This window comes from Urocitellus parryii, chromosome 8, assembly GCF_045843805.1.
Source record: "Urocitellus parryii isolate mUroPar1 chromosome 8, mUroPar1.hap1, whole genome shotgun sequence".
Lineage (NCBI taxonomy): Eukaryota > Metazoa > Chordata > Mammalia > Rodentia > Sciuridae > Urocitellus > Urocitellus parryii.
The window spans coordinates 122681523-122708450 of record NC_135538.1 but is presented as its reverse complement, the minus strand read 5'-3'; the positions used below and the strand labels follow the sequence as shown (position 1 = coordinate 122708450).

General features: G+C 40.2%; 1 protein-coding gene and 1 pseudogene across 1 annotated transcript; one reads left to right on the top strand and one right to left on the bottom strand.

The window, feature by feature from the left end:
• Positions 1-445: 445 nt before the first annotated feature.
• On the bottom strand, positions 446-1471 carry LOC144256464 (poly(rC)-binding protein 2-like; annotated as a pseudogene).
• Positions 1472-13332: 11861 nt separating this feature from the next.
• Positions 13333-17140, top strand: LOC113201547 (patr class I histocompatibility antigen, A-2 alpha chain-like). The gene is made up of 8 exons (XM_077801838.1): positions 13333-13464; positions 13759-14028; positions 14252-14527; positions 15163-15438; positions 15566-15682; positions 16328-16360; positions 16500-16547; positions 16712-17140. The coding sequence occupies exons 1-7, from the start codon at positions 13392-13394 to the stop codon at positions 16541-16543; spliced, it is 1089 nt and encodes a 362-aa protein (XP_077657964.1). The 5' UTR covers positions 13333-13391; the 3' UTR covers positions 16544-16547; positions 16712-17140.
• The last annotated feature ends 9788 nt before the right edge of the window (positions 17141-26928 follow it).

The following is a 26928-nucleotide window of genomic DNA, read 5'->3' as shown; positions in this document are numbered from 1 at the left end:
GTCACAAATACAACAGAAAGACAACAGGAATAAAATCCACATGAATCACTGTGGATTCTGGTTTTTATTCACAAAGAACAATCTCCAGTCCATCTTTTAATTTTTTTTTGAAAATTTCCTGAAATTAAGAAATAAACTGAAATATATTAATAGTTCACTCTTACATTTACATGACAATCAGAAAAATTCATGAGCCAAAAAACTTCCAAAAACAAAGAAAGAAGAAATTTTTTAAACTAAATATGGATCTCAGTATTAACAGCTGAACAAAGGAATGAAAATGTTTTAATTTAAAAAATCATGAGTGGATGATAAAGTGTGTCAAAGCTGAAAATTTACAAACTATTTAAAACCTGGAATTGCTGACTGTTCAGAAAGTACACAGGTGAATCATGAGTGATGGTGGTAAATAGCAGAAAGGGATTAAGGATAAATCTGCACTCTTCTATCTGTTTCCCATGTCACCCCTCTTGGAGGAAAGCCTGATGTTGATAAGATACTGAGCCAGGATAATGTTGGCAGCAGATTCAATGATAGTAACCTATTAGTAGATCCATCCACTGGGTTCACAATTTTGATCTATGTCCCAAACATTTGATGGATCTCATCCTGATGCGGATTATGCACTCAATCAAGTTGTTTGGAATGGTGAGTTCATGAGAAGTAGTCTGAGCAGATGTACCCAGACCACTGAATCTAGTGTTGCCATGCCTCATAGGAAAATGAGACGTTGCACTGCCAACTGGTGCAGTTTGGTCAGACATGGCTGTGGAGTGGCATACAGTCCTTCAATGGTGTAGGTCTCTAGAGATGGTCCGTCCAGGTCAGGGCTGAGACACAACAACCAGGTGGTGTGGGGAAAGATTGCACTGTCGCTGCCTGTGCTGTACCTGTCCTGTCCTGACTACCTGCAAAAATGACTGGAGAATTTAAAAACGTGGCCTTGTTATAGGATGGTCATGCCCTTCATGGGGGACTCCAGCATGACCGCTCAGATCTGTTTGACACACTTAGTGATGGACTGCAGAATGCCAGCAATAGTAATGGTCCACTCAGTTGAATTGGGGAGCATATCCCCTGCCACCTGGAATTGAGCCCCTGTTACTCTCTCATATTTCCTTAATCTTGCAACCACCTCTTCCAATGAGAGAGCCACACTGCCTAGCAGGAATCACCAGCCTCAGAGTGACCAGCAGGCTACTGTATTGGTCATAGAACTGCTGATGTCCTCTTCCAGTTTGTCAAGGATCCATAACAAAGGCTTTGAAGATGGCATTAGTGGGTCCAGTCAAAGTGGTAATTCTGTCAGGAAAATTCCCTTCTGAGCTGTTGATACATGCACCCTCTCTTTACACATCTTTTTAACTGATTCTCCTGTCTTTCCAATGATACTGCCAACTTCCTTTCCAAGCATAAATAGACAAATGGTGAGAGGAACATTTAATCCACTTTGAATTATACTAGTATACATGTTGAGCACTGTTATGGGAGCTGGAATTTGAGTGGTCAAGTGTTTGGTCACTTGTGGGGTGAAAGCCAAAAACTTGTGGGCATAGTATAGTTGCTGCAAGCCTAGGGAAACTCACTCCCAAGTGAGCCCTGGAAATGAGATTTCAAGTCTTGGTGCTCAGCCTCACGGGGGCGCAACGGCACGGCTCTCTGAGGCTGCCAGAGCAGCTCTGGAGAGGACCAGGCTGTGGAAGGACTTTGGCAGAGATGGCTGATCTACAGAGGGTACACTGCTGTGGAGACCGCTCCTACAAGGAATCCTGCAGACTTCTCAGATCTTCTCTTTCAAAGCCCTTTCGCCAGTGTCTGAATAAAAATCGGCGCTGGGATTGTGGCTGAGCGGTAGAGTGGTCACCTAGCACGGGCGCGACCCGGGTTCGATTCGATTCTCAGCACCACATAAAATAAAGGCATTGTGTTGTGTCTATCTATAAAAAAAAAAAAAAAAAAAGATTCCCTCTCTCAAAACAAAACAAAACTGGGAACATATAAATATAATGGTTCTTCTTTCAGTTTCCCAGGTAATTGTATAAATAATTAATTTCATATATAATATATATTTATATATTCCATTTATACATATGTATATTTATGTATTTCATTCATATATATCTTCCTACAAACTCTTCCTTTCCCAACTATTCCTTTTTAAACATAGACTTCAGCAAGGCATGGCGGTGCATGCCTGTAATTACAGCTACTCCGGAAGCTGAAGTGGGAGGATTCCAAGTTCGAGCCCAGCCTGGGGAAATTAACAAGAACCTGTATCAAAATAAAAGGAAAAGGATTGGGAATGTAAATCAGTGGTAGAGTGCCTCTGGGTGCAATACCCCATACCGCCAAAATAATTCAAAATAAATAAAACTATATTCTTCAATAATGCCTTTAGATTTAGAAAAAGGTAAAAATAACAAAGTGCCTCTAGACTGCACAGTTTCCCCTATTTTTAACATCTTAATTATGATCGTGCATATCACACTATTAAAGCAATATTGATAAATTATTACTCAGCTGCATAAAAATTCCATGTTTTATTTGGATTTCTCAGCAGCATACAAATTCCATGTTTTATTTGGATTTCATTAGCTTTCATTGATGACCCTCTTCTGTTCCATAATGTCATCTAGGATACCACATTGCATTTAGTTGCAATCGTGTCTCCTTAAGGCTCCTCTGGCGTGACACTTTCTTAGATTTCCTTTTCTTTTGTTGACCTTCATATTTTTGAGGAGTGATCCTCAGGAATATTGCAGAATGATCCTTGATTTGAGTTTGGTTGGCAGAGATGTGTATTTGAGGAGACCACAGAGCTGAAATGCCACTCAACACAGCATGTCAAGGGCATACTGTGCCCATTTGACTCATTCCTGATGGTGTGAACATTCATCTGGCCAAGATAGAGATATCCAGGATTCTCCCTGTGATGGCCTCTCTCTCTCTCTCTCTCTCTTTCTCTCTCTCTCTCTCTCTCTCTCTCTCTCTCTCTCTCTCTCTCTCTCTTTCTTTCGCTAGGGATTGAACTCGGGACCTTGTGCATGCAAGGCAGGCACTATACAAACTAAGCTATAACTGCAGCCCATGATGCTCCTTCTTTAGTTCACCTTTTTCCATGCTTCTTTGGAAGTCACTATGTGCAGCCCACACTTATGAGATGTTCTTAAACATGTTCTTAAAATGTTCTATAAACATTTGCATGCAAGTTTTTATTTGAACAGAATTATTCAAAATAGTAGAGCAAAGAACTAGGGGTACGATCACTAGGTTGTACAGCAAGTCTGTTTATTTATTTTTAAACCTTCAACTGCATTTTATTTTATTTATTTTTAATGATTTAAAAAAATAAATGACAGCGAAATGCATTACAATTCTTATTACACATATACAGCACAATTTTTCATATCTCTGGTTGTAAATTAAGTTTGTTGACACCAATTCATACATGAACTTTGGATAATGATGTCTATCACATTCCACCATCCTTGCTAATCCCCTGCCTGCTTCCTTTCCCTCTCACCCCTCTGCCCTAACTAGAGTTCGTCTATTCCGCCCATGCTCCCCCTCCCTACCTCACTATGAATCAGCCTCCTTATATCAGAGAAAACATTCAGCATTTGTTTTTTTGGGGATTGGCTAACTTCACTTAGCATTATCTTCTCCAACACCATCCATTTACCCGCAAATGCTACTCTTTTATTGCTGAGTAATATCCCATTGTGTATATATGCCTCATTTTTAAAAATTCATTCATCTACTGAAGGGCATCTAAGTTGGCTCCACAGTTTAGCTATTGTGAATTGTGCTGCTATAAACATTGATGTGGCTGTGTCCCTGTAGTATGCTGTTTTTAAGTCCTTTGGGTATAGATGGAGGAGAGGGATAGCTGGGTCAAATGGTGGTTCCTTTCCCAGATTTCCAAGGAATTTCCATACTGCTTTCTATATTGTCTGCACCAATTTGCAGTTCCACCAGCAATGTATGAGTGTACCTTTTCCCCTACATCCTCACCAACAATTATTGTTTTTTGTCTTCATAATAGCTGCCATTCTGACTGGAGTGAGATGGTATCTTAGAGTAGTTTTGATTTGCATTTCTCTAATTGCTAGATATGATGAACATTTTTTTCATATATTTGTTGATTGATTGTATATCATCTTCTGGGAAGTGTCTGTTCAGGTCCCTGGGCCACTTATTGATTATTTGTTGTTGTTGTTGTTGTTTGGGGGTGCTTAGCTTTTTGAGTTCTTTTTTTAAATTTTTTTTTCTTTTTTTTTATTAGTTGCACATGAGAATGCAATGATCTTGACATATCATACATTTGAATCAAATGGGGTATATACCCTGGAGATTAGTGCCCTATCTGATGTGTGAGGAGTAAAAATTTGCTCCCAAGATGTAGGCTCTCTGTTCACCTCACAGGTTGTTTCTTTTGCTGAGAAGAAACTTTTTAGTTTGAATCCATCCCATTTATTGATTCTTGGTTTTAATTCTTGTGTTATAGGAGTCTTATTAAGGAAGTTGGGGCCTACCATATGATGGAGATTAGGGCCTACTTTTTTTTTTTATTACATGCAGAGTCTCTGGTTTAATTCCTAGGTCCTCGGTCCACGTTGAGTTACATCTGTTTAGAGCTACTAGAAAATATCTTCCCTTGTGATTGTAGCATTTTGCATTTCTACCAGCAAGAATGACATTTCCCATTGCTCTGTGTCTTCATCAGTTTGTGATATTGCCAGGTTTTTAAAATGTTACCCACATTCATAAGTGTGTAATGGTATATTGTTTCAGTGAGCATTTCCCTGATGAGTACTCACATTGTTTGTCTTTTCATGCACTTATCTGTCATCTATAAATCTTTGCATCATACTCTTACATTTGAATTTTTTTGTTTGGGCATTAATCCTATTTTCAAAAATAAATACATTTAATATCCCTTACACTTGTGACACCATTGGCAGATTATGTCCAAATTATGCACTAAGACTGGGTGTGTCTTAGGCCATGCTATCTAGGTTTGTGAAAATACACTCTAGGATGCTTGCACAATGATGAAATCACCTAACACCACACTTCTCTTTTTTTTATTGATCCAATAAAGTTATACATAGTAGTAAGATTCATTATGCCATAATCTTAGATGCATGTAACTTAATTAGTGTAATTCCTCACTATTTCCCCTTCCTCTCTCCTCCTCCCTCTTTCTAACTCTATTTATATCCTCTGCTCTTGCTCTACTTTATTGGTCTCTCTTCTATTGTTATTTAGTATTTAAGTTAGTGCATTGTACTTATATATGAAAGCAATTCATTGTGGTGTACCTGCACACAGCCAGAGCATAATTTGGTAGATTTAATTCCCCAAAACTTCCCTGTGTCCTCCCCTCCTGCTTTCCTCTCAACCCCCCTTTCTACTCTATTGCTTTCCCTTCTGTTTTCATAAGATTCCTCTTTATTCTGTTTTTATCCCCCTCTCCAGCTTCTATATGTGAAATACAACTTTTATTCCTTGAATTTCTGAGTCTGGTTTATTTTATTTGGCATGATCTTCTCCAGTTATATCCATTTATTAACAAATGACATTATTGTATTCCTCTTTATGATTGAGTAAAACTCCATTTTGTATGTGTAACACATTTTTTACCCATTCATCTGTTGACACATACCTAGGCCAGTTCTGTAACATGGCTGTTGTACTGCTGTAAATATTGGTATGCATGTCTCAATCGAGTATGCTGATTTTAGTTCTTCTGGACAAATATCAAGGAGTGGAATAACTGGGTCACATACTGGTGCCATTCCTAGTTTTTTGAGGAATCTCCATACTGATTTCCAAAGTGGTTGTATTAATTTGCAGTCCCACCAACAATGTTTTAAATGTACATATACACCCCCGTCTCTCCAGCATTTATTTTTTGTGTTCTTGATGATTGCTCTTCTAAGAGTAGTGAGAGATGAAATCTCAGTGAAGCTTTGTATTTCTCTGATATATATGATATATATGTATAGATATATGAAATGTCATTTGCATTTCTTCTTATGAGAAATGTCTGCTTATTTCTTTTGTTCATTTATTGATTGGGTTACTTGCCTTTCATCTGCCAAGTGTTTTAAGCTCTTTATACATTCTGGATATTAATCCCCTGTCAGAGAGTATCTGTTGAAGGTTTCTCCAATTCTGCAGGCTCTCTTCATGCTCTTAATAGTTTCCTTTGCTATGCAGAAGCTTTTTTGATTTGATGTCCACTTATTGATGCCTGGTTTTATTTCTTGAGCTTTGGGGGTGTACCTTTGCCAACATGTTGGAGCGTTGACCCTGTTTGCTTCTAGCAGTAGCAATGCTTCTGGTCTAATTCCTAGGTCTTTGATCTACTTCCAGTTGATTTTTGTGCAAGGTGAGAGATAGGGTCCAATTTCATTCCTCTACATATGAATATCCAGTTTTCACAGTGCCATTTGTTTAAAAGCTATGTTTTCTCAAACTTGTGTTTTTGGCACCTTTGTCAATGATCAGATGACTGTATCTCTGCAGGTTGGTCTCTGAATCTTCCATTCTATTCCATTGGTCTTCATGTGTGTTTTATGCTAATAACATGCTGTTTTTGTTATGATAGTTCTGCAGTATGATTTGATATTCGATATTTTGATGCCTTCAACATTGCTCTGGTTAATATCTCAGAATTACTTTACCTATTCTGGGTCTTTTCTTCTTCCATGTGAAATTTAGGACTGTTTTTCCTTTGAGAATGTCATTGGTATTTTGACAGGGATTGGCAGAGAATCTGTACATCATTTTTGGTAATATGGCCTTTTGGACAATATTAATTCTTCCAATCCAAGATCATGGGAGATCTTTCCAACTTCTAGCACCTTCTTCAATTTTTTTCTTGTTTTATAATTTTCACTGAACGTGTCTCTCACCACTTTGTTTAGATGCATTCGAAGGTATCTATCTATCTATCTACCTATCTATCTATCTATCTATTTATTTATATTTAGGCTGTAGTCAATGGAATTGTTTTTCTGATTTCTTTCTCAGCAGAATCATTATTGGTGTCTTGAAAAGCTTGACTTTTGTTTGTTGATCTTGTATCTTACTACTTTGCTGAATTTATCAGCTCTAAAAGTTTTTTCCCCCCCTTGGGATCAAATAGGGATAATTGACTCCTTTTCTATTTTTATCTTTTTAATTTCCATCTCTTACTTAATTGCTCTGGCTAGAGTTTCAAGTACCATATTGAATAAGAGAGGTGAGAGTGAACATCTCTGCCTTTTTTCTGTTTTTAAAGAAAATATTTTCGGTTTTTCCCTACTTAGTAGGACAATGGCTTTGCATCCGACATTATAGCATTTATAAGGTTGACACAAGTTCCTTCTATTCCTACTTTCTTCAATGTTTTTAACATGAATGGGCACAAAATTTTGTTGAAGGTTTACTGAGATGGTTATGATTGTCTTTAATTTTATTTATATAACATATTGCATTTACTGAGTTTCATATACTGAGCCAACCTTGAATTTCTGGATGGAACACACTTGGAGTATAATCTTCTTAATGTGCTTTTGTATATTTATTTATTTTTATGTGGTATTGAGAATCAAACCCAGGGCCTCGAACATGCTAGGCGATCGCTCTACAGCTGAGCCACAACCCCAGTCCACTTAATGTGCTTTTGAATGTAGATTGCTAATATTTTATTGAGGATTTTTACATCTATGTTCATCTGGCATATTGATATATAGTTTTGTTTCTTCGTGTGTCCTATCTGCTTTGGTATCACAGTGATACTGGCTTCATAGAATCAGAACACATTTCTTATCATTAGGTGATGTACGACTCTAATGTATATTTGATATAGAAACATTTTAAAGTGCTCACAAGGATAAATAACAAGTTAAAAATAATCCATTCACTTAGACAAGAAAAATTTGTTGCATCTCCTTCTAGTCTGTTATCCTCCTCCTTCTACAGCCTCAGTGCTGCATATTTCTCTTTCTCTCCCTCTCTCTACCTCAGATGATGAACACAGGCTTCAGTGGCCCCCAGCACTGCCCTCTCCTAAAGCCATTTTCCTGTTCAGTTGACTCTCTGTCCTCCCCCCACCACCCCAGAGAGCAATTTCTCACTTTCTCCTCCCTTCTCACATCCCAGTACTCTTCCCTATTCCTCACTCTAGAGACAAAATTCTTTCTCTTTTCACCTAGAAAAAAAAAAGTAGAAATCAGGTAAAAACTGCATCATAATCCCATTATAGCCTCCACCTTTGAAACTGTCCTACCAGTGATGATGGATGGTCTGTTGCAGTCTCAAGCCAACTCTGCACTTGAAAACAAGGGTGACTTTAGTCTGTGGCCAGCACAGATGGTGAACGGTTCAATCATGTGTGAAAATACTCAGGGAGTTTGAAATAAAGACACAGACACACAATTTTACCTTTAAACCAGCTCCAGGCTGGCTCCTGGAGCTCTCAGCCTCAAGCTCCCCAGGGGGGAAGCCAGGTTTCACTGAAGAGGCTAGTGAGAGAGCAGGAGCACGCTAGGGAGTGGGCTTTTATTGGGGAACTAAAAATTCTGGGGAAAATCCCATCCAATGAAAGACATGGGGCACATTGTTGCAAGGTCAGATGAGGTGATTGGGTTCTTTGAATAGTGGTGAGACATGCCTCTACACGGACACGTTCTCGAACCCAAGAAGGGTGGGGAAAGTCCTGCCACATTTCTGCGACTGGACGCCTCAGCACCCAGTCCAGGAGGAAACTCAGTCACTTGTGAAGATGGTCTCCCACAGATGATCCCTCCCTCCCCTGCACAATCATCTTTCACTCACTATAGATCACTCATTCCTGCATCAACCATATTACAGCTATCTCCTGTTAAAAAAAAAACATGAATAAATTCAGTAAATAAAACAAATTCCTCCATAAATATCCACCATCTGATCCTATGTGTTTCTCCCATTACTGCCCCATTACTCTGATACACCTTATAGAGTGACATTTGGGTCCTTTCTCTCATGTTGTCTTTTTAAAAGTTGAATTTTTGTTTTTCTAGCAGAATCATGACAGCATTTAAAAGACAAATATTTCTACAAGGTTGGATATAAAGACAGATAACCCCAATCTTCCATGCTGCCCCATTTCCTGATCCCCAGAGGCAGCCATCTTTACTTCTCTTGCCTGATGCTTTTATTGCTACGTCTGTGGCCCTAAATAGAATGCTAATAGGGCTCCTTCTTACTTTTTCTTTTTTTCTTTTCTTTTTTTTTATTGGTTGTTCAAAACATTACAAAGCTCTTGACATATCATATTTCAAACATTAGTTTCAAGTGAGTTATGAACTCCCATTTTTACCCCAAATACAGATTGCAGAATCACATCGGTTACACATACACATTTTTACATAATGCCATACTAGTAACTGTTCCTTCTTACTTTTTCAAGTGGCACTTTTAGTGGAGAGCTTCATATACCCCTGTCCTTTTAAGTCATTTTATAATTTTGATTAGATCAATGTTGTTTACGTTATACTGATTATGCAAGTGTCATTTACATCTAGGCTTGTAGCTTTCATCACTTTGTTTCCTTGAACTGATTTTTAACTTCCCTTTCTTTTTCTTAGTTCCTGTTGTACTCATTACTGAAACTTTCTCAAACTCTTTTCTAGGGTCTCAGCTATGGTTTGAATGTATGTTCCAAAGTTTACATGTTGGATACTTGATCTTCAATGTGGTGGTGTGGGGAGATGGGACCTAATGAGAGGTGGGTAAGTCATCATAAACAGATCAGCCCCTTCTGCCTGTCTTGCCCTTACACATGAGGAAACAGCAGAGGACCCTAATCAGATGCCAGTGCCTTGAACTTGGTCTTCCAACTTTAATTACAGTGAGAAAATAAATTCTATTCTTCCTAATTTACTCAATATGTGGTATCCTGTTAGAGCAGCCAAATAGACTAACACAGTCTCCCTGAGTACATTCAAGTACATCCAGGAATCCACCAACTTGGTCTTTGTAAAGACTCCTGTCCTAGAGCCCTCAGTCCTGCCAGACCTGGATGCCTTCACAACTGGAGCAAGGCTGACTCCCTGGATCTTTTATTGATATCCTTGTGCTCCTTCACCTCATGGGGGAACACACTTGGCTTCCCTCTCTTGTGATGGCTCCCTATTAACTACATTTCACATATCACCTTTGCTTGGTTTTCGCCATCATTTCTGTTTCTCACTTTCATATCTTATGGGAACATGGCACAGAAGATATAGAAACCTTAAACATCTAAAATATCTTTAGGACACTCTAGCGCTTAGTCCAACTTAGTACAGAATTCTGTGTTGAAAATATTTTCACTTAGAATGCACATAAGATTGTTTCAACATTTTCTAGCTCAAAAAGTTGCTTTACCTGCCTCTTGAAATATTCAGGGTCTCATACGTATTTTCTGAAATTTCATTGCAGTGTATCTTGACATGAGTCTGTTTTCATTCATTTTTGTGGCAATTCAAATGTAATTTGGGGGGGAACTGAAAAGACTGAGAATATTCATTGAGATTTTAAAATCATTCCTTACTTTCAGTTATTCTGGAATTCATATTTTTCAGTTATTGAAAATCTTTTATTGATATCCTTGTGCTCTTATAGTTTTTCTGTCTTCATTACCATTACTTTTGCAATTATACTACTTCTTTTCTGATACTATTTTAATTGTCCAAATCATCTACAGAATTATTCATTTATGTGACTAGTTTTTAATTTCTAAGAACTTCTTTTTGTTTTCTTTTGCACATAATTGTGCAAAGTTCCATTACTTGTTCAAAAATACCATTTTTTAAATATGTTTTAAACAATTACTGAGAACAGTGACAGTGAATCAAGCAAAGAAGTTAGGACCAGTTGGGATCTCTCCACAGTTTACTCAGAGCAGCAGTTCTCACAGTGTGATCTGTGGAACCCTTGGAGATGTTCAAACTATTTCACAGGATCCATATGATCAAAAATGTTTTTATAGCCAGGTGCAGTGGCACATACCTATAAGATTCTAACACAGAGGCTGAGGCAGGAGGATTGTGAGTTCAAAGCCAGCCTTAGTAATAGCTAGGCACTAAGCAACTCAGTGAGACCCTGTCTCGAAATGAAATACACAATAGGGCTGGGAATGTGGCTCAGTGGTCAGGTGCCCCTGAGTTAATCCCCAGTGTGTGTGTGTGTGTGTGTGTGTGTATAATATATATATATATTATATATTTTAATATATATTATATATATAATATCATTATATATTTAATATCATTTGTATATGTTAAATATATAAAGATGTATATATATATATATTTATAATATCATTAAAACATTACTTATACCAAAGTAAAACTTGGCAAAGTGAAAGCTATGACACCAAACAGCAATAGTAGTTATTGTATTCTTGAGCACCTTATAACAGCAGAAGGGAAAACATGCAAATTCACTTAAATATGTCCTAGTTGAAGTGTTAAAATTATTAACTTTATTAAATTGCCATCCCAGAATTCACATTATAAAAACACTTATGTCATAGAATTGAAAGTAGACATAAAGCACATCTGCTACATTTGAAAGTATGGTGTTTGTATCAACAAAAGCCATGTGATGAGTTACACCATTCCATTTTCTGAAATACTATTCCTGCTTAAAAGAATGAAGGACACAGAAACTATTCTTTAGAATTCAGTATGTGGCCAACATTCTAAAAAATGAACTGAATCTGCCGCTTCACAAGGATCCACAGACAGCAATATTTTCAATGATAAAATGTATGCTCTAAAGAGTATATCAGATTCTGGGAAAACTTGCATCCACCATTATCAACCCGACAGAATTTCAAGTACCGATAACACTTTCTGATGAAATCTGTGGAAATATCAACATATTGACCTCTTGATTTTTGACACTTAAATATGTTAACACTAGAAGGTCTACATAACATGGGCAAACAGTGCATGACTTTAAAAAATATCATGCATTACCACAAAATCCATTCAACACGCAAGACACACTCACAGTCTTTAATACAACAGAATATGAACTACTAAATGCTAATGTTTTGGGGTCTATATGGCAAAGAACCTTTAAGAAACTAACACTTATGTCAATTTAGTGTAGTATCAAAGACAAATAACCACAGTTACTGAAAACATTATTAAAATCATTCTTCCTAAATATCACTCTGAGGTTGCAAATTTTTTTTCTCATTTCAGTCAAAGTCACAGGTTAAATGCAGAACATAAGAATATCTAACATTCTCTAATGACAAATGAAAGGGACTTTTAAAATTGTAAAAAGTAAAATGATCCAGTCTTTCAGTTACATATTTTGATTTTGGAAAACAGTTATTTCTCTTGAAAACTACTGTTTCTATTAACATGCAATTAGTTATGAATATCTTAAAGATGGAATTAATTTCTAATAGGGCAAATACTGATAGACATAATCCACATAGACATGATTACCTCTGGAGTGCATGCTACTTTCTAAGAGCATATAAAGATCCTGAAACCAAAATGTCTGAGAACTGCTTATTTACAAGGAATCAAGGGACAGTGAGACAAAGAATGATTACTACAGAGGAGTGTTCAGGCCAAAGTCCCAGCCCTGGTCATGGATCTCAGAGTCTAGAGCTCTGCCTGGGGTGTGGACACAGAGCAACCGGGAATTTCTGGTCTCCCTGGAGTTTCACTTCTTCTCCCAACCTGGGTCAGGTCGTTTGTAAGGGTTCTGTGTTTGGGATTGAGGTAGCTTTATGACTGACATGCTTGGTGGCTAGGAAGTTTCTATGCAAAGACCCAGAATGCCTGGCTGCTGGGAAAACTTCTGCGCAAAGACACAGAATGTGTGACTGCTATAGCAATGTCCTCCATTAGGAGGCCTGGAGACCTTGATCTCAGGCACAGAGCTCCTGGAAATTAAGGAACTCCCTTGTTAGACAATCAAGATGTTTCACAGAGTCTAACCCTGCTCACATAACAGTAACTTTATACAGTGGACTTTCTTGAGAGCTACACAAAGTTCCTAACATTGCACATTGCAACTAATTATGTAACTAATGAATAAGCTGAATAATGTTGCTAAGTCAGTAACCTGCCTAGTAACACAGTATGTACTATCAATGGCCTAAGTAACCTATGGATATAAATAAAGCTAGCAGCTCAGGCCAGCAGATGTTGCTTTGGCCTTTGCACTTTGCTTTGGTCACTTTTTATTTTCCTTACAGCCATTCTTCTTGGACACTCCCCGTGCCACCCCAGGACTCACTCCCATAGAGTGTCTTGCTCCTAAAGAAGACAATCAAGGTCACCGCGGTTTGGGTTTTAAAGTCCCCACTCACCTGCCAAGTTCCAGAATCTCCACAGAGCTGCAGGATGCGGGTGGTGGCACCCAGAACGCTGCTCCTACTGCTCTCAGGGGCCCTGGCCCTGCCGGAGACCTCAGAGGGTGAGTGCGGGATCAGGAAAGAAAGAGCCTCTGTGTCAAAGGAAGGAGGGGACGTCCCCAGAGCACACAGGACCCTAGAAAGCTGCGTCCCCGCCTCCCCGCCCGTGGCCCAGACCCTCCCTGGAGTGGTGTGGCTCCTCCTGACGCTCCACTCCAGCCCCTATGTCCTTTCCTCCCGCGTCCCCCGTTACCCTTAGGGTCTCTTGAGGCCTCTCTTCTCCTCCTGGCGTCGTCAACCCGGGGCTGAGGCGCCAGGAGGAGGGGTCGCGGGGTCTCAGCGGCTCCCGCCCCCAGGCTCCCACTCCCTGATGTATTTCCGCACCGCCATGTCCGCGCCCGGCCGCGGGGAGCCCCGCTTCATCTCCGTGGGCTACGTGGACGACACGCAGTTCGTGCGCTTCGACAGCGACGCCGCCACACCGAGGATGGAGCCGCAGGTGCGATGGATAGAGCAGGAGGGGCCGGAGTATTGGGAACGGGAGACACGGATTGCCAAGGGCAACGCACAGTATTACCGAGTGGGCTTGAACAACCTGCGCGGCTACTACAACCAGAGCGCGGGCGGTGAGTGACCCCGGCTTCAGTCGGAAGTCGCGACCCCTCACGTCCCTCACGATGGTCGTCAGGGATCCCAGGCCGAGCTTCACCCCAAGGCCTAGGGACTGGAGACCCTCGACCCAGAGGGCGCCCGCGGGGACTGTGTCCGGGTTTCATTTTCGGTTTAGGGAAAAACCCGCGGGATGGGCGGGGCGGGGCGGGGCCGCGGCTGACCGCGGGGCGGGGACAGGCTCTCACACCTACCAGAGCACCTATGGCTGCGAGGTGGGGACAGACGGGCGCCTAGTCCAAGGGTTCACTGAGTACGCCTACGACGGCGCGGATTACCTCACCCTGAACAAAGACCTGCGCTCCTGGACCGCGGCGGACCTGGCGGCTCAGATCACCCAGCGTAAGTGGGAGGAGTCCCGTGCTGCGGAGCACCGCAGGGCCTACCTGGAGAGCACCTGTGTGGAGTGGCTCGCCAGATACCTGGAGAAAGGGAAAGAGACGCTGCTGCGCACAGGTATGAGGGGCTTCAGGACACCTGCCTGATCTCCTGTAGGTCTCTCCTCCAGCTTCCCACAAGGAGGGGAGGAGAATGGTGCCCAAGCTAGGACACCTCTTACTCCAGAGGGGAGTGAATGGGCCTGAACCCCCAGATGCTGCACTAGAGAGAATCTGAGGCCACTGTGTCTCAGGACAAGTGAGGGATCCCGTCTCTCTCTCTCTCTCTCTCTCTCTCTCTCTCTCTCTCTCTCTCTCTCTCTCTCCCTGACTGGTGGGAAAGACAGTAAATACCTGACCACAGTTTCCTGGCAGCAGCCTTGGCATCAAGGACACATTGTCAGGTCCATTCCAGCCTAGTGTCCTTGGAGATCTGACTCCAGGTTTTCCACATGTCTCAGCCTCTATCCAGACCAAAATCTGTACTCCCTCTCAGACACCTAAACCTTCTTTCACTGGGTTTTCTCAGCCTGGTTCTAGAACTTGCAAAGGAATAGATTATGCGAGAAGCCTGTGTCTTGGCTTGTGTCTAGGTTTTGTGCTCTCTCCCCACCCCAGTAATGTTGTCCACTATCAGGATGGTCATGTGAGCACTGCTTGAGTGGCCCATGAGGAAATGCCAAAATGTCTGAATTTCCATGTTCTTTCCCTCAGACCCTCCAAAGTCGCATGTGACTCACCACCCTAGCCCTGAAGGATATGTCACTCTAAGGTGTTGGGCCCTGGACTTCTACCCTAAGGAGATCACCCTGATTTGGCAACGGGAGGGAGAGGACCAGACCCAGGACATGGAGCTTGTGGAGACCAGGCCTGCAGGGGATGGAAACTTCCAGAAATGGGCAGCTGTGGTGGTGCCTGCTGGAGAGGAGCAGAGATATACTTGCCATGTGCACCATGAGGGGCTGCCTGAGGCCCTCACCCTGAGATGGGGTAAGGAGGGGGTGAGGACACAGAGCATGTTGTCAGGAAAGCAGGAGGCTTTCTGAAGACCCTCAGCAGGTTAGGGACTGAGAGCTGGGGATCAGGGCTCCTCAACTGACTTCCCTACCTCTCCCAGAGCCACCCCCTCAGCCTACCATCCCCATGGTGGGAATTGTTGCTGGCCTGGTCCTCCTTGGAAGTGCTGTCACTGGAGCTGTGGTTGCTTTTGTCATGTGGAAGAAGAAAAACACAGGTAGGGAAAGTGCAGGGTCTGAATTTTTGTCCCACTGGTGGTTTCAAGTATCTGATAGAAATGTCCTGGGCTGGGGATGTGACTCAAGCGGTAGTGCGCTCGCCTGGCATGCGTGCGGCCCGGGTTCCATCCTCAGCACCACATACCAACAAGGATGTTGTGTCCGCCGAGAACTAAAAAAAATAAATAAATATTAAAAAAATTCTCTCTCTCTCTCTCTCTCTCTCTCTCTCTCTCTCCTCTCTCCTCTCTCCTCTCTCCTCTCTCTCAAAAAAAAAAAAAAAAAAAAGAAATGTCCTGCCTTGTTCATGAGAAGTAATATCTACCTGTGTCATTACCCAAATTGGACCCTGTTTACTTTTTGTAAAGCACATAGAAACTGAAGGATAAATATATCCTCTTGATGTTTGTGGTGACGGGGACCTGATATCCAGCATTTAGAGGACGGAGAGGAATTTCTCTGTTGAGGACAGAACTCAGAAGAGTAATTAGCTCCATCCCTACCCATATATTTTCTTCTTGTCTCCTGATCCTTCCCTACATCTGCAGTCACAGTTCTGGAGACTTCCCCAGTGTCCAGGACTAAGGGGTACCTCTAACACCTGTTTCCAACCTGCTCTTTCACAGTATGTTTTCTTCCCACAGGAGTTAAAAAAGGGCCCTATGTTCCAGCTGCCTGTAAGTATGAAGAACAGTGATCCCTGAGGCTCATGGGTTAGTGTAGTGGGAAGCGATGCAGAGCTCATCCATCCCATAATTCCTCCATTAGCCACATCTCCTGTGGGGTCTGACCAGGTTCTTTTTTTGTTCTCCTCAGGTAATGACAGTGTCCAGGGCTCTGATGTGTCTCTTTCTGCTTAAAAAGGTGAAGCCCTGGAGGGCCAGAAGACGGAGAGGGGTTGGGGAAGGAGGAGACTTTTGAGTTACAGGGATTTGTGACATTTTGGGTCTTTAATGGGTTGTTCAGAGTGTCTCCATTACAATGAGTGATCTGAATCTGTTCATAATACTTTTTTTTTTTTTTAACAGTGTGAGACAGCTGCCATCTGTGGGACTGAGCAGTACAGGATTTCTTCAGTTCTCTTCCTGCTCTCTACTGCAGTTTCAAGAGTTCCTGGCTACTCTTTGTGCAGCTGGTATCTAATTGTGTCTTTGTGTCTGTGTTCCTACAATCATAATGTGAGGCAATGGAGAGAGGAGCACATCCCTGATCACCAGGACCCCTCCCCACAATGTTCTCTTCCTCAATCAACTTTCCTCTGTAGCTGATGTGGGGCTGGGATGTCTTCATTCCTGATTTAGCTTTATGTTGCTCTGAATTGTAGCGTCTTTCTTCCCTTTTGGAAAATCGAATGTGGATATTGATTATATTTCAAATTTGTGCCACAAAATATGTTGATGGGTTAATTAAATGAGAAGAGGATTCCTAAAATTTCTGAGATAAAATAAAACCTGAAACCTTCCAGAATCCACGTGTTTGCTGTGCTGAGTCTGCTGCAGGTGGGGACAGGAGAAGGATGAAAGGAGCTCCAGCAGGTGGACAAGCTGGCACCTAGTCTGTGCTCAGTCCATCCTAGGCCTTTGTGGTCACTCTCAGCTGGATCAATTTTACTGCTCCTTAGTCCTTGTCCATTCAATTGAACCTCATCCCAACAGGACCTCTGATGACAGGTAGCATCACCAGGGCTGGTCCTGTCTCGGGGACCATGGGTAAGAGGGCATCAGGCCACTGGGTTAACATAGGATGAGACCTGAGTCTGACCTTCTGCTCCCATCATTTTTTGTTTCTCACTTTTCACAAAAATTTATCCTTGTTCTTGTTAGTAAATTTGGGTTCTGGTCTTGTTCCACTCTGGTATCTCTCATCTTTGACAGCAGCAGAAGTTCTTTTTCCTTTCTCTGTCCCACAAGACTCAAGACAGTTTCCTGGAATGTATTTTCCATCATCCCTCCAGTATTTTAAAATGGGAATAGCATACGGGAAGGATTTCACAATTTCTCATCTTAGATTAATTACTCTTAGGGTTCCAGATTCTCTACTCAGCAGTTTCACTGTACTTAACAATATTATTCCTAAAACTTGATTCATTATAGATTACTGAATCAATAAAACAAGTGTCTAACAAGGGTTTCTGTTTAGTTGGAAAATATGAACTTTTAGTGAAGGATCATCTTTTCTAAAGATCAAAATGTCCTTAGCAGCTGTGGAGTGTGAAAGGGTGATGTGGAGGGAGGGAGGGTAGCACTTGTGAGCAAAGCCCAAATGGCCCTGACCTCAGTGTGAGAAGTCCTTGTGCTGTTGATGCCACAGTAGCATTTGGTCTGAGACTCCTTTAATAAATCAGTGTCTCTAGAAGAAGGAGGGGTTGACACTGATCTTTCATTCTGCTCTCATTTGTCGAGTACAGAATAGATGACACAGAGTTTTCACCTGGGATACATCAGGGAAATGAGAATAGGCAAACTTTATGGAGCCTGTGTTCTATAGAAAAGCAGAAGACACACTCGAAGCAGAATAAGTGATCACAGTGTACATGTCAGGTGGTAAGTGTTGCAAGGTAGGTGAGAGAGTGGGTGAGTGTGGACAGGGAAGATGGCTGTTTTACTAGGGTGCTCAGCATGGAGCTTATTAGCATGGACCTTTGAGAATAGATTTGAAAGATGTAAAGGAATTTGTCAGGATGTTTGGAGGAAGAACTTTCTAGGCAACAGGAAGCTGCAGTGCAAATACACCAGGGAAGGATTCTGGGTGTCTGTGGTCTGAGGAGAGTGAGGATCTGAGATGTCCTTAGCAGAGTCACTGAGAGGAGCTCAGAGACATGGTCAGTCACAAGATCTGGAGGTTGATGGAAAAAAATCTTGCATTAAGTGAGGCAGTTTGAGTAAAGCAGACATGGTGCATCTTTTCAAAGCATCATGCTAACTTCTGGGTGTCTGAAAACAGAATTGAGATGGGAGGACTATCAAGGCACCAGGGAAACTCTGGGGAACTAGTCACTCCTGTGTTGGAGATGTTGGTCACTTCCACTGGTGTATGAGCAGGGGAAATAGTGGAAGTGTTTGGATGCTGTACACATTTTGAAGATGGAATTTGCAACACTTCCTAATGAACTTAACTGGAGTATGAGAAAGAGGAAATAAGAGAACACCAAAAATTTGTAACACTGTAATCAGAAAGATAAGAGTTATATCAATTGAAGAAGGGAAGATTGTCAGGAGTATATGTGAAAACAGGACTTTGTGGGCACTCAGTGGAGATTATTGAACTGAGGTGTTCAAATTGCTATATGCCAACAGCTGATAACCAAAGTGCTCTCGGCAGACTCAAGGGCTTGATGTAAATATGCATCTTTTGCTTGAATGGTATCAGTCTGGGACAGGTGTTGTAGAAGTGCCGTTGCTCACTCTCACGTTCTGTATATGTCTTCTGGATTGGTAATAAATATTTCACAGTCTGGTGCTAGTGCACTTAGTACACATTTGAGTAGCATTGCTGTAGACAGAATAGTGTTCCAGCATATGCCCTGGTGTCAGATCTACAGCAGGAAGGAATCAGCAGTTCCTGGTAATTAAAATTTTAGTAGTGTGATATTGCTCCTTTCCCTAAAATCAGCTAGAAAGAAGACATAAAACAGAAGAAGCATCCAAAAGTAGAGAAGTAAGATAACAATTATTTAGCTCAAAATATAAATGTTGACAGAAATTCACAAAAAACAAAGTTGCTCTCATCCCAAGGCATTTGCACAAACTGGAAAAATCTTTGATTTTTTTTTTTTAGACTGAAGGTATAGTACTGTGTTAGATATCTGTCAGTGTAGCCAAATACCTGAGGTAATTCACTTATAAAAAGAAAAAGTTTTACTATGGCTCACGGTTCTGGAAGGTGAAGTCCATGATTGGCCCTGCCACTTTTCTTCTGTAGTGAGGCGACACATCACGTTGGAACCGCTGGCCAGACCAAAACCACTCACCTCCTCACCAGTGACGGAGAACAAGAAGGGGCAAATATCTAACAATGTCCTTCAAGGGCAGAACCCAATGTCCTAAGGACCTCCCACTAGCCACACCCTCTCAAGAATTTCACCATTTTCTTGTAGCACCACCCAGAGACCAAGCCTCTAGCACATGGACTTTGGGAACACTGAGCCTTCAGTCATAACAAGGACACAAGTAATGATCTTCAGAAGTACTTTGAATAGGAAGTGTAATAGGAGACATTCTAGAAGTCTGTTAAATCTAGGAAACAAAAAATTATATCCTCTGAGCAAGAAGAGAAAATATTTTTCTTTTCCCAACCAAGATTATTCTTTGGAAGTTTACCTTAAGTCAGAAAAAGAAAAGAAAAGAAAATGCAACTGTTTTGAGAATTTGTAATCGCCACCCTGCACTCCTACAGGTTTGTTGTCCTAATTGGCCTTAACATTTTGGGCCAAAACTTTTAATCTTGATTTTGTTTTATAAATGCCCTGGATTGGTATTGACTCAGGACTTGAAGGAGGTAATAATGATTTCTATAGGAACTCATATTTAACCAATGTGTCAAATAATTCACACAATTCTTTACAAAATGAAATGAAAAACTAGGTGCAGAACTGTGTAAGTACAAGTGGAAAATGATAACAGGATCCAAAATCAGTATAAACAAGTGATAGTAGAAGGAGGCTCAAAAGATGTCCTTATTTGAATTAAGAAACAGAAAATTACATATCACAACCAGTGTTTGTACAAAGAAAAATATGACAGCCTTCAAACTGCATGAACTAACCATGACCTAAGTTGTCTTTCAAAGACTCCAAATTTAATTTTTGGAAAGTAAGATTATTGCAGGGTGTTCAGCATCTTGCCAGGGAATTTTTGCCTGCTCAAAGGAATAAGTCTCTTGAGAAACTAAAGTCTAGAATAAATAGTGATGAACAAATGACAAAGAGTCAGAAATGATAGCTTTAAAAATGGAGCCCCTAATTTATCCATTCTACACAGGAGTTGGAGCTAGACAATTAGAAAATGGCTCCCATGGTTTATTTAAGGGGATACATAAAAGGCAGGAGTAAGGTTTAAAGGATAGAGTCTAACTTTGTGGTGTCTTGCAATCAGCAGGTTGATTGGCATGTTGGCAGGTCACACCCATCTCAGAAGTTGTGCTACTAGAGCAGGTCACCCTATCTTTGGTGCTGTGTGGGACATGGCAGAGCAGAACAGAAATTCACAATGTCTCTGGGCAGTCAACCAGAGGAAATATCCACTGGAAGTTCTCAGATACCAGATTATCCTATTCACTAGGCTGCAATGCCCAACACAGTCCACACACCGCCTAGGACAGCTCTTCAACATAAAATAACATAAATTCAACATAACATAAATCCAGCTCATTGACCTCTCCTTTGAGTCATAGTGGAGTAAGAAACACTAGAAATTCATAAAAATATGAAAAGATAGAAAGACATTCAGACATTGGGCAAGTATGACAGAGATTGCAATTTCTGAGAGAAAAGAAATGAAAGAGGTGAGGCTACAGTTGTCCATATTCCTTCGTGGATGCAGTTCCCAGGACACAGTGCAGGGAGGAGGAACCCTACACAGCTCAGAAGCCTCAGGGAATTGAGGAGACAGACACATGTATTTGGACAGGCCATAACAGCAGAGTATGTAAGATGAAGGCACATAGAGAAGGCTGCTGAGAATAACAGCACTGAAGGTCTAGAGGGCACATCTCACATTCTTACTTCATCAGTACACACACATAAGAACACAATCCAATAATAGGGAAAAGATAGCCCAAAAGCAGCAGAGGGAACAATGGCACCTAGGAATACACAAGTCCAAAAAATCTTTCTGTTCTGACTAAAAACAGAAAGCTGGAATGCCTAATAGTTTGCTGGACACTGGAGAGAGTATGCAGAAGGGTCTATAACATTATCAGTGAATATGACTGATGTCAAACAATAAATTACCCAATATACAATTAAAACAAGAAAATGTAACAAACACAACATAAAAAAACAATCCAGACAACTTAACATTGACAGTATTATAAATGAATTACTTATGCTCAGAAGTTTATAAGAGACATAAAAGGTAGACAAAGAAATCAGTCATGGTAGCACAAGCTTGTAATTCCAGCTGTTCAGAAGATTGAGGCAGGAGGATTGCAAGTGCAAGTGCAGCCTGAGAAACTTAACAAAATAAAATAAGAAGGTCTAGGATTACACTGATTGCATAGCAAGCACAAGGCCCTGAGTTTGATTCCTAGAATCACAAAAATAGAGAAATATATACAAGAGGATACATAAAAGATCACAATCAAATTTCCAAAGATGAAAGTGTCTGAGGTGTGACGTGGGATTAATGGTAGAACCTGCACTGGAGAATAAAAATCAGTGAGCTTGAAAACAAAGAAACAGAATCTTTTCAAAATTACACAAAACAATACTTATAATATATAGTCACATTTGTAACATATTCAGATATGTACTTACAGATAACAGCACATACACACAAAAGCAGGAAATACAACCATCAAGAATTTCTGGGAGGATCCAAGATGGCAGGTTAGAGGGAGAATGCATTCTGTATAGCTCTGTGATCTGGGATTCAAAAAGTAGAAATATTGTTTCTCTGTGAGTTATTAGAGGACCCCCAGCATCTTCTCCTACACAAGAATCCTGACCACCATGCCCACGTAAGTCCCCAAGCCTCAGCATCAGTGCAGGACCCCCGGCTGCTTGCCCATGCAGGACCTCTGGCTGCCATGCACAAGCAGGACCCTTGGCATCAGCATCCAGGCAGGACCCCTCGTTAACCACCCACATATGAATCCCAGCCACTGCTCTCACAAAGAAACCCCAGCAGCTTCCCACCATTCCTGTGTGGACCCCCATCTACCAACATGGGGGTCCCCTGGTCACTTTCATCTTGGAACACTGCAACCACTGCCATGGTCCATACATGCAGTAGCCTGCATCTGAGGACATCAGACAGGGTCTATAGACAGCTGCCAGCCACAACACTGCAGGCCACAGAGCTGCATCTCTAAACATGCTACCCAATGCCACCACTCAGCCTGATCCAACACAATCTGACACCCCATCTCTGAAAGCAGCTGCTTCCATCTTGGGACACCTTTGTCACCATCTTTAGTGGGGCAGCTCCCAGCTTGGGACACCAGCTGGGGCCTAGAAGCAATATCAAGGTACCTATAGTCCCCAACTCCCACCCTCCCCTGCAGCCACTAAACTGGCACCATGCTTGTGGGTACACAGCCATCCATAGCTTGCAAAGTCTGGTCTTGAACTGCCCAATTCAAAACAGCTCTCAGTGACAAGTGCACAGCCCCTAGAGTGCAGTCCACAAGACCTCCAGAGAGAGAGGTTCCTGATTGGGTAGTAGAAAAGGAAGATGTGACTAAGTTTGGAGACTAAATTAGAGGCCATGAATTGTGAGGTCTACCAGTGATATAAGGAGATAAGATCAGGTGTCCACATCACATGAACAGGCTCCAAAAGAGATCCTTGGTTATAATCTCCCATTGGGGACCAGAAAGTGCTATACCCAATCTTTAGGAGCTCTACCCCCAAGACCAATCCTTCACCCTTATAACCTTCACCATCCTGAGGGTGGAGATACCAGCAAATAACTGATGACCCCACCTATTGGATGAGAAAGGAAGCAGAAAAGACACTGAACTCCAACAAAAAAATCCTTGTATTTTACTTCAAGATATTTTTCTCTTTTCTCTCTCTCTCTCTCTCTCTCTCTTTCTTCTTCTTCTTCTTCTTCTTCTTCTTCTTCTTCTTCTTCTTCTTCTTCTTCTTCTTCTTCTTCTTCTTCTTCTCCTCCTCCTCCTCCTCCTCCTCCTCCTCCTCCTCCTCCTCCTCCTCCTCCTTCTTCTTCTTCTTCCACCTTCACATCACCAACATTTTTGAAACCAAATACTTTTTATGCATTAGGCTAGTGAGTTCTGAGATGTTCAAATAGTATATTACAGTTGTGTTGTACATTCTTTTATCTTCTATTTTTTTAAATATATTTATTTTGGTTTTTTTTAAATGGACCTTTATTTTATTTATATGTGGTGCTGAGACTCGAACCCGGGGCCTCAGACATGTTAGGCAAGTGCTCTACCACTGAGTCACAACCTCAGCCCTATCTTCTATTTTTATATTTTTAATTTTTCTTAATTTTTATATTCATTTGTTTTTTGTACTCTCTATGATCTTCCCACTCACTTGTCTACCCAGAATCACTTTCTCCTGCTACTAGCCAACTTCTTTAGATTCCTCTTTCATTTTTCCTAAGATCTAATAACTCTATATCCTCACTTCCTACCTCCTTAACATCTCATCCTACACCCCACTCCTGGTTCTCTCTTTGTTTATCATCAGAAATTGTAGACCCTTTTGCAAACCTACTATTTATATTGTAGATAATCATTGAACTCACCATTTCTCTATATTGTGACAAAACTGCAAACATCTTAATAGTAGCTGGTTTAAGATTGTATATTGTTTGTATTGGGATCTGTCAATATTGATCTCCCCTTCAAAGGAGAGGTATTGAAACCCTGCAGCGATATGATAAGCCTATAGGGTTAAAAATAGCATAAAAACTGTAATACCTCAGACCTGCAGTGCTAGAAGGGAAGACAAGCAAACAACATGAAAAAACAAGAGAAGAAAGTGCCCCAAACAAAACAAGATATTCCATTATTAGAATCCATGGCCAGCACAGGAAAAAAAAAAAAAAACAGAGAAGGAGTTCAAGATGTACATAATTAATTAAAATATTCTGAGAACTAAAAGATGATATAAAAGAGTAAATACAGGTAGCAAAAGATCATTTTGATAAAGAGCTACATAAGCAAATACAGGAAACAAAATCTCTTACTTCAAAAGGGAGATAGAGATTCTGGGGAAAAAAAGAGAAATCCTTGAAATGAAAGATACAATAAACAAAATTAAAAGCTCAACAGAAAGCATCACCAACAGATAGCTCACTTGGAAGACAGAACCTCAGACAATGAAGACAAAATATACAATCCTGAAAATAAAGTTGACCACACAGTGAAGATGATGAGAAACCATGAGCAGAACATACAAGAATTATGAGATTACATAAAAATACCAGATTTAAGAATTATTGGGATACAGGAAGGCATAGAATTCCAAACCAAAGAAATGAACAATCTATCGGATGAAATAATATCAGAAAACTTCCCAAGCATAAAAAATGAATTGGAAAATCAAATACAAGGGGCTCACAGGACACCAAATGTACAAAATCACAAAGATCCACACCAAGGCACATTATAATGAAAATGCCTAGCATACAGAATAAGGAGATAATTTTAAAAGCAACAAGAGAAAGAAATCAGATTATATGTAGGGGAAAATCAATTAGACCACTGCAGATTTCTCAGCCCAGAACCTGAAAGCTAGAAGATCCTGGAACAACATATACCAAGCTTTGAAGAAAGTGGATGCCAACTAAAAATCTTATATCCAGCAAAATTAAGCTTTAGATTTGATGATGAAATAAAAACCTTCCAGGATAAACAAAAGTTAAAAGAATTTATAACTAGGAAGCCTGCACTACAAAACATCCTTGTCAAAATATTCCATGAGGAGGAAATGAAAAACAACAATGAAAATCAGCAAAGGGAGGTATTACAATAAAGGAAAAATCAATTAAAGCAGAAACCAAGTCAAGTTAAAAACCAAAAATAAACAAAAATGACCAGGAATGCAAAATATATTTCAATAATAACCCTGAATGTGAATGGCCTAAACTCATCAATTAAAATACATAGACTGGCAGACTGGATTAATAAAAAAGCAAACAATATGCTGCCTTCAAGAGACTCATCTCACAGGAAAAGACATCCACAGATTGAAGGTAAAAGTTTGGGAAAAAACATACCACTTACATGGACTGTGAAAACAAGCAAGGGTTTTCATCCTCATATTAAATAAAGCAAACACCAAGCCAAAGTTAATCAGAAGAGATAAAGAAAGATATTACATACAGTTTAAGGTAATCATACATCAACAAGACATAACAATTATAAATATTTATGCCCCAAACCATGGAGCATCTATGTTCATCAAACAAACTCTTTGCAATTACAAGAGTCAAATAGACCAGAACACAATGACACTGGGTGAGTTTAACACACCTCTTTTACCACTGGATAAATATTCCAAACAAAAGTTTAAAAGAGAAACTATAGAACTCAATAATACAATTAATAACTTTGATTTAACTGACATATATAAAATATTTCATCCATCAAAGAGTGAATACACTTTCTTCTCAGCACCACATGGATCCTTCTCTAAAATAGATCATATATTATGCCACAAAGCAACTCTTAGCAAATACAAAAAAGTAGAGATACTTCCTGAATTCTATCAGATCATAATGGAATAAAATTAGAAATCAATGATAAAATAAAAAATAAATCTACTCCAACACCTGTAATCTACTACTGAATGGATTGCAGAAGATAACAAACAGGAGATTAAAAAATTCTTACAGGTAAATGAGAACACAGATACAACATATCAAAATCTCTGGGACATTATCAAGGAAGTACTAAGAGAAAATTTCATTGAATTGAGTTTATTTCTTAAAAGAAGAAAAAATCAACAAATAAATGACCTAGCATTACATCTCAAAGTTTCATAAGAACAAATAAACACCAAAAGTAGTAGAAGACAGGAAATAATTAAAATTAGAGCCAATAATCAATGAAAATCAAACAAAAGAAACAATTGAAAAATTGGACAAAGCAAGAAGTTGATTCTTTGAAATAAAACAATAAAATTTATCAAACTTTAGCCATGTTAATGAAGAGAGGGAGAGAGAAAACTCAAATTACTAACATACATGATAAGAAAGGAAAAATCATGATGAACACTACAGAAATAAAGAAGAAAATTAGAAGTTATTTTGAAATTTTGTACTCTAATAAAATTGAAAATATTGAAGACATCAACAAATTTCTAGACTCATATGATTTGCCAAAACTGAATTAGGATAAAATACACAAGTTAAACAGATCAATTTTAAGCAACGAAAGAAGATGCCATCAGAAGCCTACCAACCAAGAAAAACCCAGGAGCAGATGGATACACAGCTGAACCTCAAGACCTACAAAGAAGAACTAATACCAATACTCCTCAAATTATTTAATGAAAGACAAAAAGAAGGAACTCTTAAACTCATTTTATGAGGCCAATACCTGATTC